A 12,054-nucleotide genomic window follows, 5' to 3' on the forward strand; every position below is an offset into this window, starting at 1 on the left:
GCTGCGACCTGTGTATATACGTGAAATTATTTTAATCAAACGATCCACCGTCTTTCTGATCCCATTTAAAGTCTGCGCGTGTAGCACAGTAGTATCGTCACCGTCCTCTCCACACCGACTGGAAAAGGTCAGGGTTCAAATCCCGTCGATGATGCGAGGAACTTTAATGGGATTTTTTTTTCACTCCGTGGTTGAGCTAGTTGGTCTCAGGCTTAGATAGCAAGGTTTTTCTCCCCAGAAACTGGGGTTTTTTCTCCCCAGAAACTGGGGCTTTTTCTTCCAGAAAAACAGCAAATCGACCAGAGAACACACGCAATTTACAGACGCAAATACGGGTTAATCTATTCAATTACGGGAAACTTTAAAATAACAATAATTTGATCCAATTAGAAGCCTGCCCGAGTAGCACAGTGGCATCGTCACTGTCCTCCACACTCCCCACACCGTTTGGAAAAGGCTCGGGTTCGAATCCCGTCGATGACGCGATTCACTTCGTGGCTGAGTTCGTCGGTCTCTGGCGTAGACAGCAAGATTTTTACCACAGAAAGTGGGGAGTTTTCGTCCAGAAAAACGAGATCCCATTAAAAATTATATTCCATTACACCACTTAATGGGTTAAGAGAGATCATTAGCGTTAGCAGAGGCATTTGATGCAAGAAAGCAAATTTATGCAGCATCAGCCAAAAAAAACAAAAGAAAAAACCACTTCCACTTCACCCCTCTGTTCGTTCAAAATACCTGTCCAGCTGAGCTTTAAACTTATTTAGGCTATCAACTTCCACGACAAGGGATGGAACCAACCAACCACCCGCTGGCTCAAGGCAAATTTCCGCACGTCTATCCTACATCTGTCTTTCCACAATTTGAATTTATGCCCTCTCAGGTGATTTTTCTGAGCTAGAGGAAGAATCCCATCAGCATTGAGCATGCTCAAACCATTCAAGGCTTTGTACACCTCTATCAGATCACCTCCAGACACTGTAATTTTCAAAACTTAAGCTTTTCTTCGTAAGAGCACCCCTTTGTTCCATTCACCAATCTAGTTGCCCTTCTCTGTACTCGTTCCAGCAGCTCTACATCCTTCTTGAAATGAGGCCTCCAGACCTGTTTACAGTACTCAAGGTGTGGTCTGACCATTGCCTTATACAAGGGAATAATGACCTCCTTATCCCTGCTAGAAAAATTCCTGTATATCATTGACAAGAACGAATGCATGAACGTACATTCGTTCTCCCGAAGCCTCTAACCTGTTTAAAGAAGAGCGCCGCTTGATTAGAAGATGCGCACGACTTTCGGCAGATATTTTCTTCACGAGGTGGAGCCACTTATTTAGCACCTCTGATAGGGCGTTGCCATCGACTTAAAAGGCAGTGTAAACACCTTGAACAGCCTTTTTGGGTGCTGTGGTATCTATCGCGCAGGAAAATATACATCGAATGAATAGCTGAGAATGGTAACGCAGCGATTTTGTTAGATTTAAAGAGAAGTACCAAAACAGCTGTGCAGCGACGGATTTATTCCCTCTCCCCTCCACTTGCCCTTAGTCACGTGAGCAGTTGCACCTACTCCACCATTTCTGCGTGTGACTCGATGCGGTATTAGACAATACGGGAAAAAATCCACTCGTGGACTCTACCAGTCGAAAATGCCCTGCGCGAGTTTTAAAATGAACGAAAGAAGTTGGAAGAAATACTTACTGCGCTCTGGTGGGAGAGGAGCCACCTTTTCATCGGCAGAGATGCGCAGTCGCACGTCCAGGGATTCCTCGAGAGGGTCACCTGCTCCAGCGAAGTTCTGTTGAGCAGTGCAACCGGAAGTCGGGTCATGTTGTTCCCAGCCAACGTGAGCACCCTCAAGGTAGGAGGAATGACATCTCGCAGCTCAAAAATGCTGTTGTTTTCCGCTTTGAGGATCCGGAGAGACGTCCACGAGGTCATGTTGGAGATACGGGTGAGGAGGTTGTTAGACACGTCCAGCTCGCCCAGCTGCTTGGGAAGATCTGCGGGGATGTCCAAAAGCTCCCGATGACTACAGTTGACGCTAATGTAGAAGTCCCTCCCCAATGGCACGCAAACACAGGTACACACGTTGGGACAATTTTGGTACCATGGGGTAACGGAGTAGGGGGTCAAATCTCGAAGACGTTTAGAATGAAGCCACGACGGGGAATGACATTTTGGGTCGTCTTTCAGCGGTCTGAATTCGGCGCTCTGAAGCCACTCCAGAAGCCACTTGAGGCGGCAGTCGCATGACCACGGATTGCCTAGGAAAGACAGAAAGAGCGAGGCATGTAACTGCTGTTCCACTAATCTTATTCTACGGACTGTTCGGGATGTTCGCGTTAATGCTATAAGACGAACATCCCGTCGCTGAAACTGTTATTCGGTGTAAACTGTGTATGAGATTTCTAACCCGAAGCCTCCATCTGCACGCAGTTGAGAAGATCTTGTTGGTATTATTATTTGGCTGGTATTTCGTCTGAATGTTATTATTATTTGTTAATTTCGCAGAAGGAAACCACCCCGGGACGGCAAAGTTCCAGGAGGGTGCTAATCACATGTCAGGGTACTACAGTATTGGGTCACATGTACTAAGCACGCAGTCTCGTCCGGAAATATTATCTACACATTTATATTTAATTTATACTTTTATCTGTTAAGGCTTAACTTTATGCACGCTGATGAGTAATCTCGCGTGATTGCCCCGATTAGGTTGAGTTGGTCGACAATTTGCAACTGTTTAGTTTCGGATCAAATGTTCAGCCGTGAACCTTTCCACCCGGAAATATTCGCGATGCTCCGATGATCGCATTTCGGCCACGCCAGGGCTTTAATTTCTCTGCCGCGGGACGTCCAAGGTCTGTAAGCCCTGCGAGATTAGCGATGTTATTATTATTATTATCATCAGTTTATTTCTCTTAGGAGAACACCGGGTTACAGCCACTGGCTAGAGGGTGATCATACATACACAACTATGTTACAAAATGTAATACAATTATAAAATGCATGGAATACATAATATCTGATTTACAAGTACACTTCATCTGGAATATAGAATATTTGAGTTATTAATTACTCGCAAAGGCTTTTACTACTGTAAACTGGTAAGAACATAATACCGTGACAATTGAAGCATACCTTAAACACACACAAGTGGGAGTTTCACCATATTTACATAAACACAAATATTATTTGCGACCCGTGAGATTAGCGATGCTAATCTCACGGGTTGCAAAAATTATTTCTGAGTTTTCTGTATCCCGGCGAATATTCTCTTGGCAAGGCTTGAAACTGATTGAAATGTATCGAATTTCTCGCCTCAAACATATCTCCGATTTTGACTTTTTCTCCAATTTCAGTCGTAACATGTATGACTGAAACGCTAAGCCGAATCTGTTTCCACAGCATCAACACTCGAATTCCACTGTAATTCTGTCAACGTGGCAGTGACAAACAACTTCAACTCCTACTCTCCTAGCCCATACTCTGTAAAGGGTTAAAAATTAATAAATAAATATTGCAGTAATCTACGTCTGTTCTGAGTACTGCCCTACCTGTTGTCTCAGATAAAACCGTGATTGTTTAGAAGATTCTTTTCAAATCTCGACATTAAAAGCAACTTCGTGTCCATAATGAGCAACAATTTTCTCCAAATCTCTTCTTTGACCAGCTCACCAGTGGTGGACTGGTCTGCTAAAACATCTGGGAATTTCCTAGTGGGCTTCTTGTACAATGCGACCCGCCGCCACGGGGCAAGGGCGGAACCCAGTGGATGATATACTCTATTACCTACTGGACTGACATGACGGTCGGTCAACACGAACAGCATTACCCAAGACTACCCTACATAATCATTGTCGAAGACGGCTTTTCCTTTACTGCACACATTCAACATCTGTCCGTTAAAGTTAAGAGTTTTACCGCAATGCTGTTCCAAATTGCCAGACAAGACTGGGGGTTGAACACTAAAACCCTACATCTATTTCATACTTCTGCCATAATCCAAATTACAACCTATGCTGCCAGCCTTTGGTTTAGACGTAATGTACTCAAAAACTGTACAAACAAGTTATCCACTATTCAACGTTGTTTTCTCCTTAGCCTACTTCACGTTCGCCGAACAGTATTAACTCCAGCTCTATAGACTGTTGCAGGCACTATACCACTTGACCTGCATGTTGTGTTTATACCTCTGCGGATGCTTTTACATCCGCAGATGCATTTATAGGGAATTTCAGGGAATCCTTGTTAACCCTCAGGCTGATCCCAAAACTGAGCGAACCAGATGCTGGAATTTGTTAGTGAATACCTGGCAGAAGAGATGGAATTGTACCGAAAAAGGAGCTATCACCAAAAACTTCGTTCCCGACGTAACTGCACTACTCTCATCATCCACCAGAAATTGGTTTTCACCCTCATTGTTTACCGCCTACATACTAGCTGGACATGGTTCGCTTAACGCAAAACTATACCAATTCAGACTTTCTAATACAGTCTCCTGTCGATGTGGGCTACTGGATGACTCTCCTCACGTACTTTTTGAATGCTCCATTTACGAGGACCTAAGATTGGCTCTTAAGGCAACGGTACCAAACTTGTGTGAAAACTTGGTGAGAAGATACTCGTATCTGTCAACAATTTCCAACCTCATCAAACCTTCTGCAATGCAGCTTTTAATTGCTGGAAGGCTCTCAACCTCAATGTTAATTCAAGAAATGAAACTGAAAATGCATCATAAATAATAATACAGCCTGTTGCCTCGTCTGTCATCCTGATGACGTAATGTACAAAATATTGCTGGTTCTCAAGAACACACGAAGATTTCAACGGATGCTATATTTTCTGGTTCATTCTTTATCAAGACTCTCCATAACTAAATCCATCCTCTGCTCAGTGATACCGTCAATAACCAGAGACTTCTGATCCCACTCCACATTAACAGAATTATATCTAGAACTTGTTCCTGCTGATCTTGTTTTTGGATGACATTCCTACTTCTGTTTGACGGTACACCTTTTCTCTTTGTGGACTCCTTTGGGCAGTACTGCATAAAGATGGGGGCAAAGACATGGATAAAGATTTTATTTATTTTTTGTTTTATTTTATGTATTTATTTATATTTTTTAAATAAAAAAAATAAAATAAACACAAAAAATAAAAAAATAAAAATAAATAATAAATAATTTTTTTATAAAATTTATAATAAATAAATAAAAATAAAATAACACAAAAAATAAAAAATAATAATAAAAATTTTTATTTTTCACTTTATGCTGTTCTCTCTTTTTTATTTCTTCGTCTTTTGCTGTCCTGTCTCCTGGGAATGAGTGTGTGTGTGTGTGCGTGTGTGTGTGTGCGTGTGTGTGTGTGTGTGCTGTTGCTGGATTGCTGGCACGGGGTTCTTTTGAACGGCTCAAAATCCTCTTTGGACATTCAGTGCGTGACTGTTGAGGTTGGCCATGGTACATGCGTAGTTGTGGCCTACCTCCCCGTGGTGTAGAAGGACACTGGGCAGGCTTTCCAGGTGATCACCTGCCTGGTGACAAACGACCAGAAACAACTAAACAACACAACAACACACACACTGCACGAACATAACATTACACACATTTCTGGCCTGTTACAGTGCTTTCTGTAACCATCACAGTGTACAAAGGCGGAGTTGAACTTTCGTTCAGGTGCCGTCCTACATAAGATACTATACATGTCTACATAAACATCCAGATCCAACCGTGCAATCAGAAAACTACAGGACTGGGCTGCTTTACATCGCCTCCCCATTTCCAGAGAAAAGACCAAGTCAATCCTGTTGAAGGAAACCTTGCAGATTTCAAGACCTGCAACAATCAAGATCGCAAACAGACCAATCAGGCTCTCTATTCTGAAATTAAATACCTCGTAATCTTGATAGACACAAAGATAACAGTTTTTCCCCACTTGCAGTACCCACTAGTCTCTAAGATAAGGATGTACACAGCCACGATTGGTAGAGCAGTTTTGAAAATTATGTAATAACTGCTGATAAAAACCAATTCAAATAATTTGAAGGGATTTGCGTTACATTTTCAAAAGAGCACGTGAAAATACAGTTATGCATCATATACCTCCCACCTGAGCACACAAAGGAGACAAGAAACGAACTCTATGCGTAGCTTGCTGCAAATCTAAATCTGACAGTCGACATAATAATTGCGGGAGATTTTAATTTGCCTCTTCCGAAACACAGGGAGGCCAAGAAAGAATTGGATGCGACATTGGGTGCATTGCACTTAACGCAGCTTCCGACACCAGTGACAAGGGGAATGCAGCAACTTGACCTGTTGTACCCTAGTTCCTTAGATATAAGCTAACGCAAAACTTCATAAAATTTAAGTCGGACCACAATCCCATTGAAGCAGAACTGAAGATCCATAAATACATGCAGGGTAAGCACACGAACTGGATAAAACAAAGTAAGTATCTTTTCTCCGTGAAGTATATTAATGCAGAGGTCATTCTCAGTCACCTGACTAGTTACAACTGGAATGACCTGCAAGAAAAGCCAGTAGACGAAGCTTTAGAAATGATCACTAAAAAGCGATAGCAAACATAATTGGAAGGAGCAGCAAAAGAAATTAGAATATCTGAGAGAACAAAAGAATGGTTCAACCCACAACTGAAAGCAAGTTTCCTCAGGAAGCAAAAACTGATTAGAAATTGGCAAAGAACGGGTCATCCTGCCGATCACATTCGTTATAAGAAAGAAAGAGCACATTTCATCAAAGCAAAAAGACAGGCACACTGCAATGCTGTTCATAACAAATTAAAACAAGCAAAAAGAATTATTAGCAATAGAAATAGCACAGAGAATATAACCGAATGCAGTTTCAAGGAATGGGCTAATAACACTTTTGGTAACCTGCATGGACTGAATCAAATTGAGACCACTGATAATGGTAACAAAATTTTGAATCTCCTGAAAGATTTAAACAAGCGAAACTATTCGGCAAGAGAGGAACCAACAAGACCTCCATTGAGTGAAATACAAATCACCAAAGAGAGCGTAATGAAAGCAATCAACGATCAGCCCAATAAGGCCACTGTTGAACCACATAAATTTCCAATGTTCATCCTCAAAATAAGTAGCCCATTTATAATAGATCTATTACTACACGTCTATGAGGAAGTCATCAAATCAGCAGCGTTCCCGCAAGCTTGGAAAAATTACATTGTAACTCCAATACCAAAGATTAAACACCCAAAATTGGCTAAGGATTACAGACTAATTTCTGTTAGTTGCACCCTACAGAAGGTATTCGAAAAAGCGCTGCTTCCTACCATCAACCAACACTGCTTCAGCCATGGACCACCACATTTGCACTCAGTCATTTTGGGGAGATCAACAATAACAAACTTACTGGAAACCCTTTTTCGCGTGCAGAAAGCACTAAATGAGCAAAAGCAAATTGATATTATTTTTTTGGATATCTCCGCAGCCTACGACAACGTCTCAATTCCAGCGCTCATTGCGATTTTAAGGAATTATTTTAATGTAAGAGGAAATTTGTTAACTATAATAAGCAGCCTGCTAGAACATAGAAAACTTATTGTTAAGCACCAAAAGCTACAATCTTGCTTTACCTTCTCGCGAGGAGTGCACAGTGGGGGAGGGAGTTCTTTCGGCTACCCTCTTCGCAGCCGCCCTGGAGCCGTTTCTTGCACGGTAACACAATTTTATAACATATGCTGACGATGTAAAATTCTTCATCACTTCCAAAGACTATGAATCAGCAGAAGATATCTGCCAGATAGCAAATAGCACAATCCGAAAATTTGAGAGGAACCTGGATTGCATCGGGCTCCGTATTAATGCACAGAAGTCTGCCCAAATGACCGTAACTTACAAGCAGAATAAAAATGACATCTCGATCTCTGTGAACGGGTCTAGTAAAGTGTAAAGTGTGAAGTGTGGTTGGGGTCAAACGGCACCAGGGGTTTCCCCCATCTCCGCGTAGTTTACATTGTCGTGTGATACAGTACGCTGTAAAGACCAGAGATTTAAAAGTGTGTGGATATTGTATGAGTGTAGTGTTGTGTATCGTTGTTCTTCTGGCCATTTAGCCGCCAGGCCTCTGCTGAGGCCAGACGTTGCCCACACTTCGCCCCATGGAGGCAGACCAGGTACACCAATATTTTATATAAGTACTCTGGCAGATCCTGCCACCTAGTTTCCTGAGATTTCAGTGGCTAGGACCTAAAAAAAAAATAAATAAATAAAATAAAAATTAAAAATAAAAATAACTAAGTAAAAAAAAAAAAAAAAAATTGAGAGGTTATCGCGTGGTAGTTGTGCTAGAATTGCGAGGCCGAAAATCGTGGGCGAATCTAATTTGGCTGTAATTAAGTTTGGATGTGTGGGGCATTCGCTTGCGTGCAGGTAGAGCGGGAGGGAGACTGAAGGCTGGGGGGGGGGGGCGACAGACAGAAGAATGGAGTCGATAGAGAAGGTGACTCCAAGATTTGGTGGGGCATGCCCATTCCCCACCAGAAGGGAAACTGTGGGTGGCAAGGAGGGAAGGAGACAGAAGGACCGTCACCTCCCCCACCGGCCAGGGAAAGGGAAGAAAAGTGGGCCAGGCAAGGGCGCCAGGTCAGATCGCCAATAAGGCTAGTGTGCAGAGAGGCTCTGCAGTTTCTTCAGTCGGTTGAATGTCATTTCTGGGACATTGTCCCATCCGAGGTTTACAAAGTCCAGTTTATTTTGTAGGCATTCATTGGATCCCATCCGAGGTTATTTAGTCCAGTCAGTTTGGATGTGCATTTGTGATTTCATTTTGTTCCTTCTGTTATGAAGTCGGATCCCTGCGGGTTTGATTTGTTCTAGTGGTCCTTAGTGGTGTCGAATTGTTTTTCAGATTATGGGCAGCTTTGATGGGTACTTGCATTCTCTTCATTGCAGTGGTTGCGGCTGGGGGAAGTCCGTCTTCTGCTGAAGAGCCCCTGAGCGAATTTTGTTAGCGCTTTGTAGCTGTCTTCTTCTTCTAGGATGAGGTGTTCCTGGTTTTGCAGTGTGAATCGAATTTCAGTGATGAGCCGGCAGCGTAGATCTTGATACAGGTGACAGTGATACATGAGGTGTTCCCATGTTTCTGTTTGGCCACAGTGGCAGAGAGGAGTGTCACTGAGTCGGAAGCCTGATAACTTGTGTCTGAATGCATCGTGTCCGGTGAGTAGGTATGTGACCAGGAGTCTTGGAGACAGCCAGTGGGGATATTTTAGATATACCGTCTGAATTGTCGGCACGAATTTCCGGGTGATTTCACCTTTGATTGAATTTTCCCAGCGGGTTTGCCAGGTCTGTTGGAGATGCAGTGTGAGTCGCTTCTTTTCCATTTTAGGGTCATTGGCTAAATCAATCGTGTAGTTCAGGAAGGTGGACGTTTTTCCTTTGCTGAGGTGGTGTAGGATTCCGCGACGAACGATCTCCAGGTCCAGGGGGAGGGCACCCATAAGGACCTGCAGCGCGTGAGTACTCACCGTCCTGCAGGCTCTGCAGATCGTTAGCAGGGTATATCTTTGTATCGTCTCGAGTTTTCTCCTGTTGACCGCGGTGGTCGCTTTGTGGTACCAGACTCCGGAGTCATATGAAATGGCTGGCAGGAATACTGTCGTATAGAAGAGGGCGAGGGTCCTTTTCCTCAAGCCCCAGTCCTTACGGTTGACTTGCAAAGAGTGCAGAATAGTTTCTAATTTTATTCCTGATGTATGTCAGATGTGGTGTGAAGGATAGATTCCTATCGAGCATGACTCCCAAATGTTTTAATTCCGTTGCGAGTTTGACGGTTTTCCCCTGGACTTTGATTTGGGGAGGCCTCCTAATATCTAGGTTCCCCCTGAGTAGGACTGAACATGTCTTGGTTGGAGAAATTGTGAGTTTGTTGTTGTCAGCCCAGTCTTGCAGGATAGTGACTGCTCTATTTCCGGAGTTCTCTAATTGTGCTCTGGAGTCCTCAGCAAGCATCAGAATAAGATCGTCTGCGTAAGCCTGGGATTTGACGTTTCCAAGGTTGAGATTTAGGAAGCCGTGTCGACATTCCAAAGAAGAGGGCCCAGAACGGAACCCTGTGGGCATCCTCTGTGTATCAACCGTGATACGGAGCAATACGGAGTAGTGACTGTGACTGATCTGTCTGAGAGGTATGTACTGATGCATTTGTATAGATTTGCTGGCAGGTTAGCCTCCCGGAGCCTGCCGAGGACACCTGGCCACCGGAGAGTGTCAAACGCCCCAGCAAAATCTATTGCGATGACGAGGAAGTACTTTCGGTTGGTTGTGGTTGCGGCGTTAACAATATTTTCCAATGCATCTACGGTGGAGTGTCCTTTTCTGAATCCGAACTGATTTCGGGATTGAAGGCCTGCGTTTGAGTAGTGAGTTTCTATCCGATTTCGTAGAAGGTGTTCCATCAGTTTGCTCAGTACGGATAGTAAGGCTATGGGTCTGTAGGACCCTGGGAGATCCTGCTGCTTTGTTGGATTTTTGAGGATGAGCCGAAGCGTTGCCGTTTTCCAGGTGTGTGGGAATAGCCTTCTTTTAGGCACTGGTTAAATAAATTTAGTATTTTTTCTGGGATAGTCTCAACTGCCTTTTTTTACGATTTCCTGCTCTAGTAAGTCTGGGTCTGGTGATTTCCTGTTTCTTAGTTTGGCGGCTGCAATGTCCAGTTCGATCCTAGTAAAGGGCTCCTCCTCTTCGATTGTTGTGTAGGTACTATTTCTTAGGCAGAGCGATGTTTGTTCTGGGGTGGTTTTTTGAGAGATTAATTTCTCCCAGAATTGCAAGCATGTTATCGGACCAGCAATTGTGCTCAGATCATCAACACGGATTCAAAAAGGGTCACTCGACCGAAGATGCTATAATTTCTCTTCTGAAATACATCCAGGATTCTCACAGTAAGTATGTCTTGGTGGTGTTCGTGGACTTCGAGGGCGCATTCGACTCCCTATGGTGGGAGAGCGCCCTCGGGTCGCTACGTTCAGCCATGTGTGATAATCATATCTACCAAATTATGAGATCATACTTTCAAGACAGACAGATCAAGGTTTGTGCCAAACACCTGACTTACAGCACGACTGCTTCCCGAGGGTGCCCGCAGGGTTCAGTCCTGGGGCCTCTCCTCTGGAATGCGGTCTTAGACCAATGGCTGACAAAGAAAAATGGAGATTGCAAAAAAATTGCATATGCAGACGACTTGGCGGTTGGCGTTACTGGAATGTCAAGAACAATCTTGGAACAAAAGATCCAAACAATATTGGATGATTTATCCAACTGGGCGAATCTAAATAAGCTCAAAATTTCCCCTACAAAAACAAATTTCATGGTTTTTCGAAAGCAATTCAATTATGGCAGACCTCCCAGAGTTATCCTAAATGGCTCACAAATCCCCTACGTATCCAGCACCAAGTACTTGGGACTTACAATAGATGACAAACTAAACTTTCATACTCACGTATCCAAAATTTCTGAGAAAATTAAAAACTTCACGGCTGGAATCGCAAGGATTTCCAGAAAAGAATGGGGCCTCAGCAAAAAGACGTTGTCTTTATACTATAAGACTATCTTCCTACCAATTGCTGCGTACGCAGCAGGTGTTTGGTTCTGGAGAGTCTCAAAAACTAAGATCAGGACTAAACTTCTTTCATTACAGCGTTCGGTGTTGCTCACACTTCTACAAGCTCCTCGGACGGTGTCGAATAATGCCCTACAAGTTCTAGCAGGAACCCTGCCTCTGGACCTTTATATCTCCTACAGGGGTATGATCTACAATCTCAAAAAAGGAATTTCTGTAAATATTTTTAACATTGTAACAGACCCTACGAACAGAATAAAAGAGGAAAAACGAAGACTCTGGAAGGAACTCACCGCTGTTTGGCAGCAAAGATGGGCTGAAAGTGAACACGGTGAGGTCACACGAAGATACATCTCAATTCGCGTCATTACCCACAGTCTGAAAATGGTTTGTGCCTAGCATGACCACAACATATTTAATGACTGGCCACGGGTCGCTCAGGGCTA

The 12,054-nt window shown here is 43.4% G+C and overlaps 1 protein-coding gene across 2 annotated transcripts in view; it reads right to left on the reverse strand.

Annotated features, from left to right (window-relative positions):
- The window catches only part of LOC150090463 (uncharacterized), an 88,968-nt gene that overhangs the window by 59,320 nt on the left and 17,594 nt on the right, over positions 1 to 12,054 (reverse strand). For both annotated transcript variants that reach the window (XM_090389902.1, XM_090389903.1), the window contains exon 3: positions 1,698 to 2,263. In XM_090389902.1, the coding sequence (XP_090246028.1) occupies positions 1,698 to 2,263 (566 nt within the window). The remainder of the gene's footprint in view (positions 1 to 1,697; positions 2,264 to 12,054) is intronic.

The sequence above is a fragment of the Mastigoproctus giganteus genome, chromosome 2 (genome assembly GCF_048544385.1).
Source record: "Mastigoproctus giganteus isolate SK-2022 chromosome 2, ASM4854438v1, whole genome shotgun sequence".
In the NCBI taxonomy this organism is placed as follows: Eukaryota; Metazoa; Arthropoda; class Arachnida; order Uropygi; family Thelyphonidae; genus Mastigoproctus; species Mastigoproctus giganteus.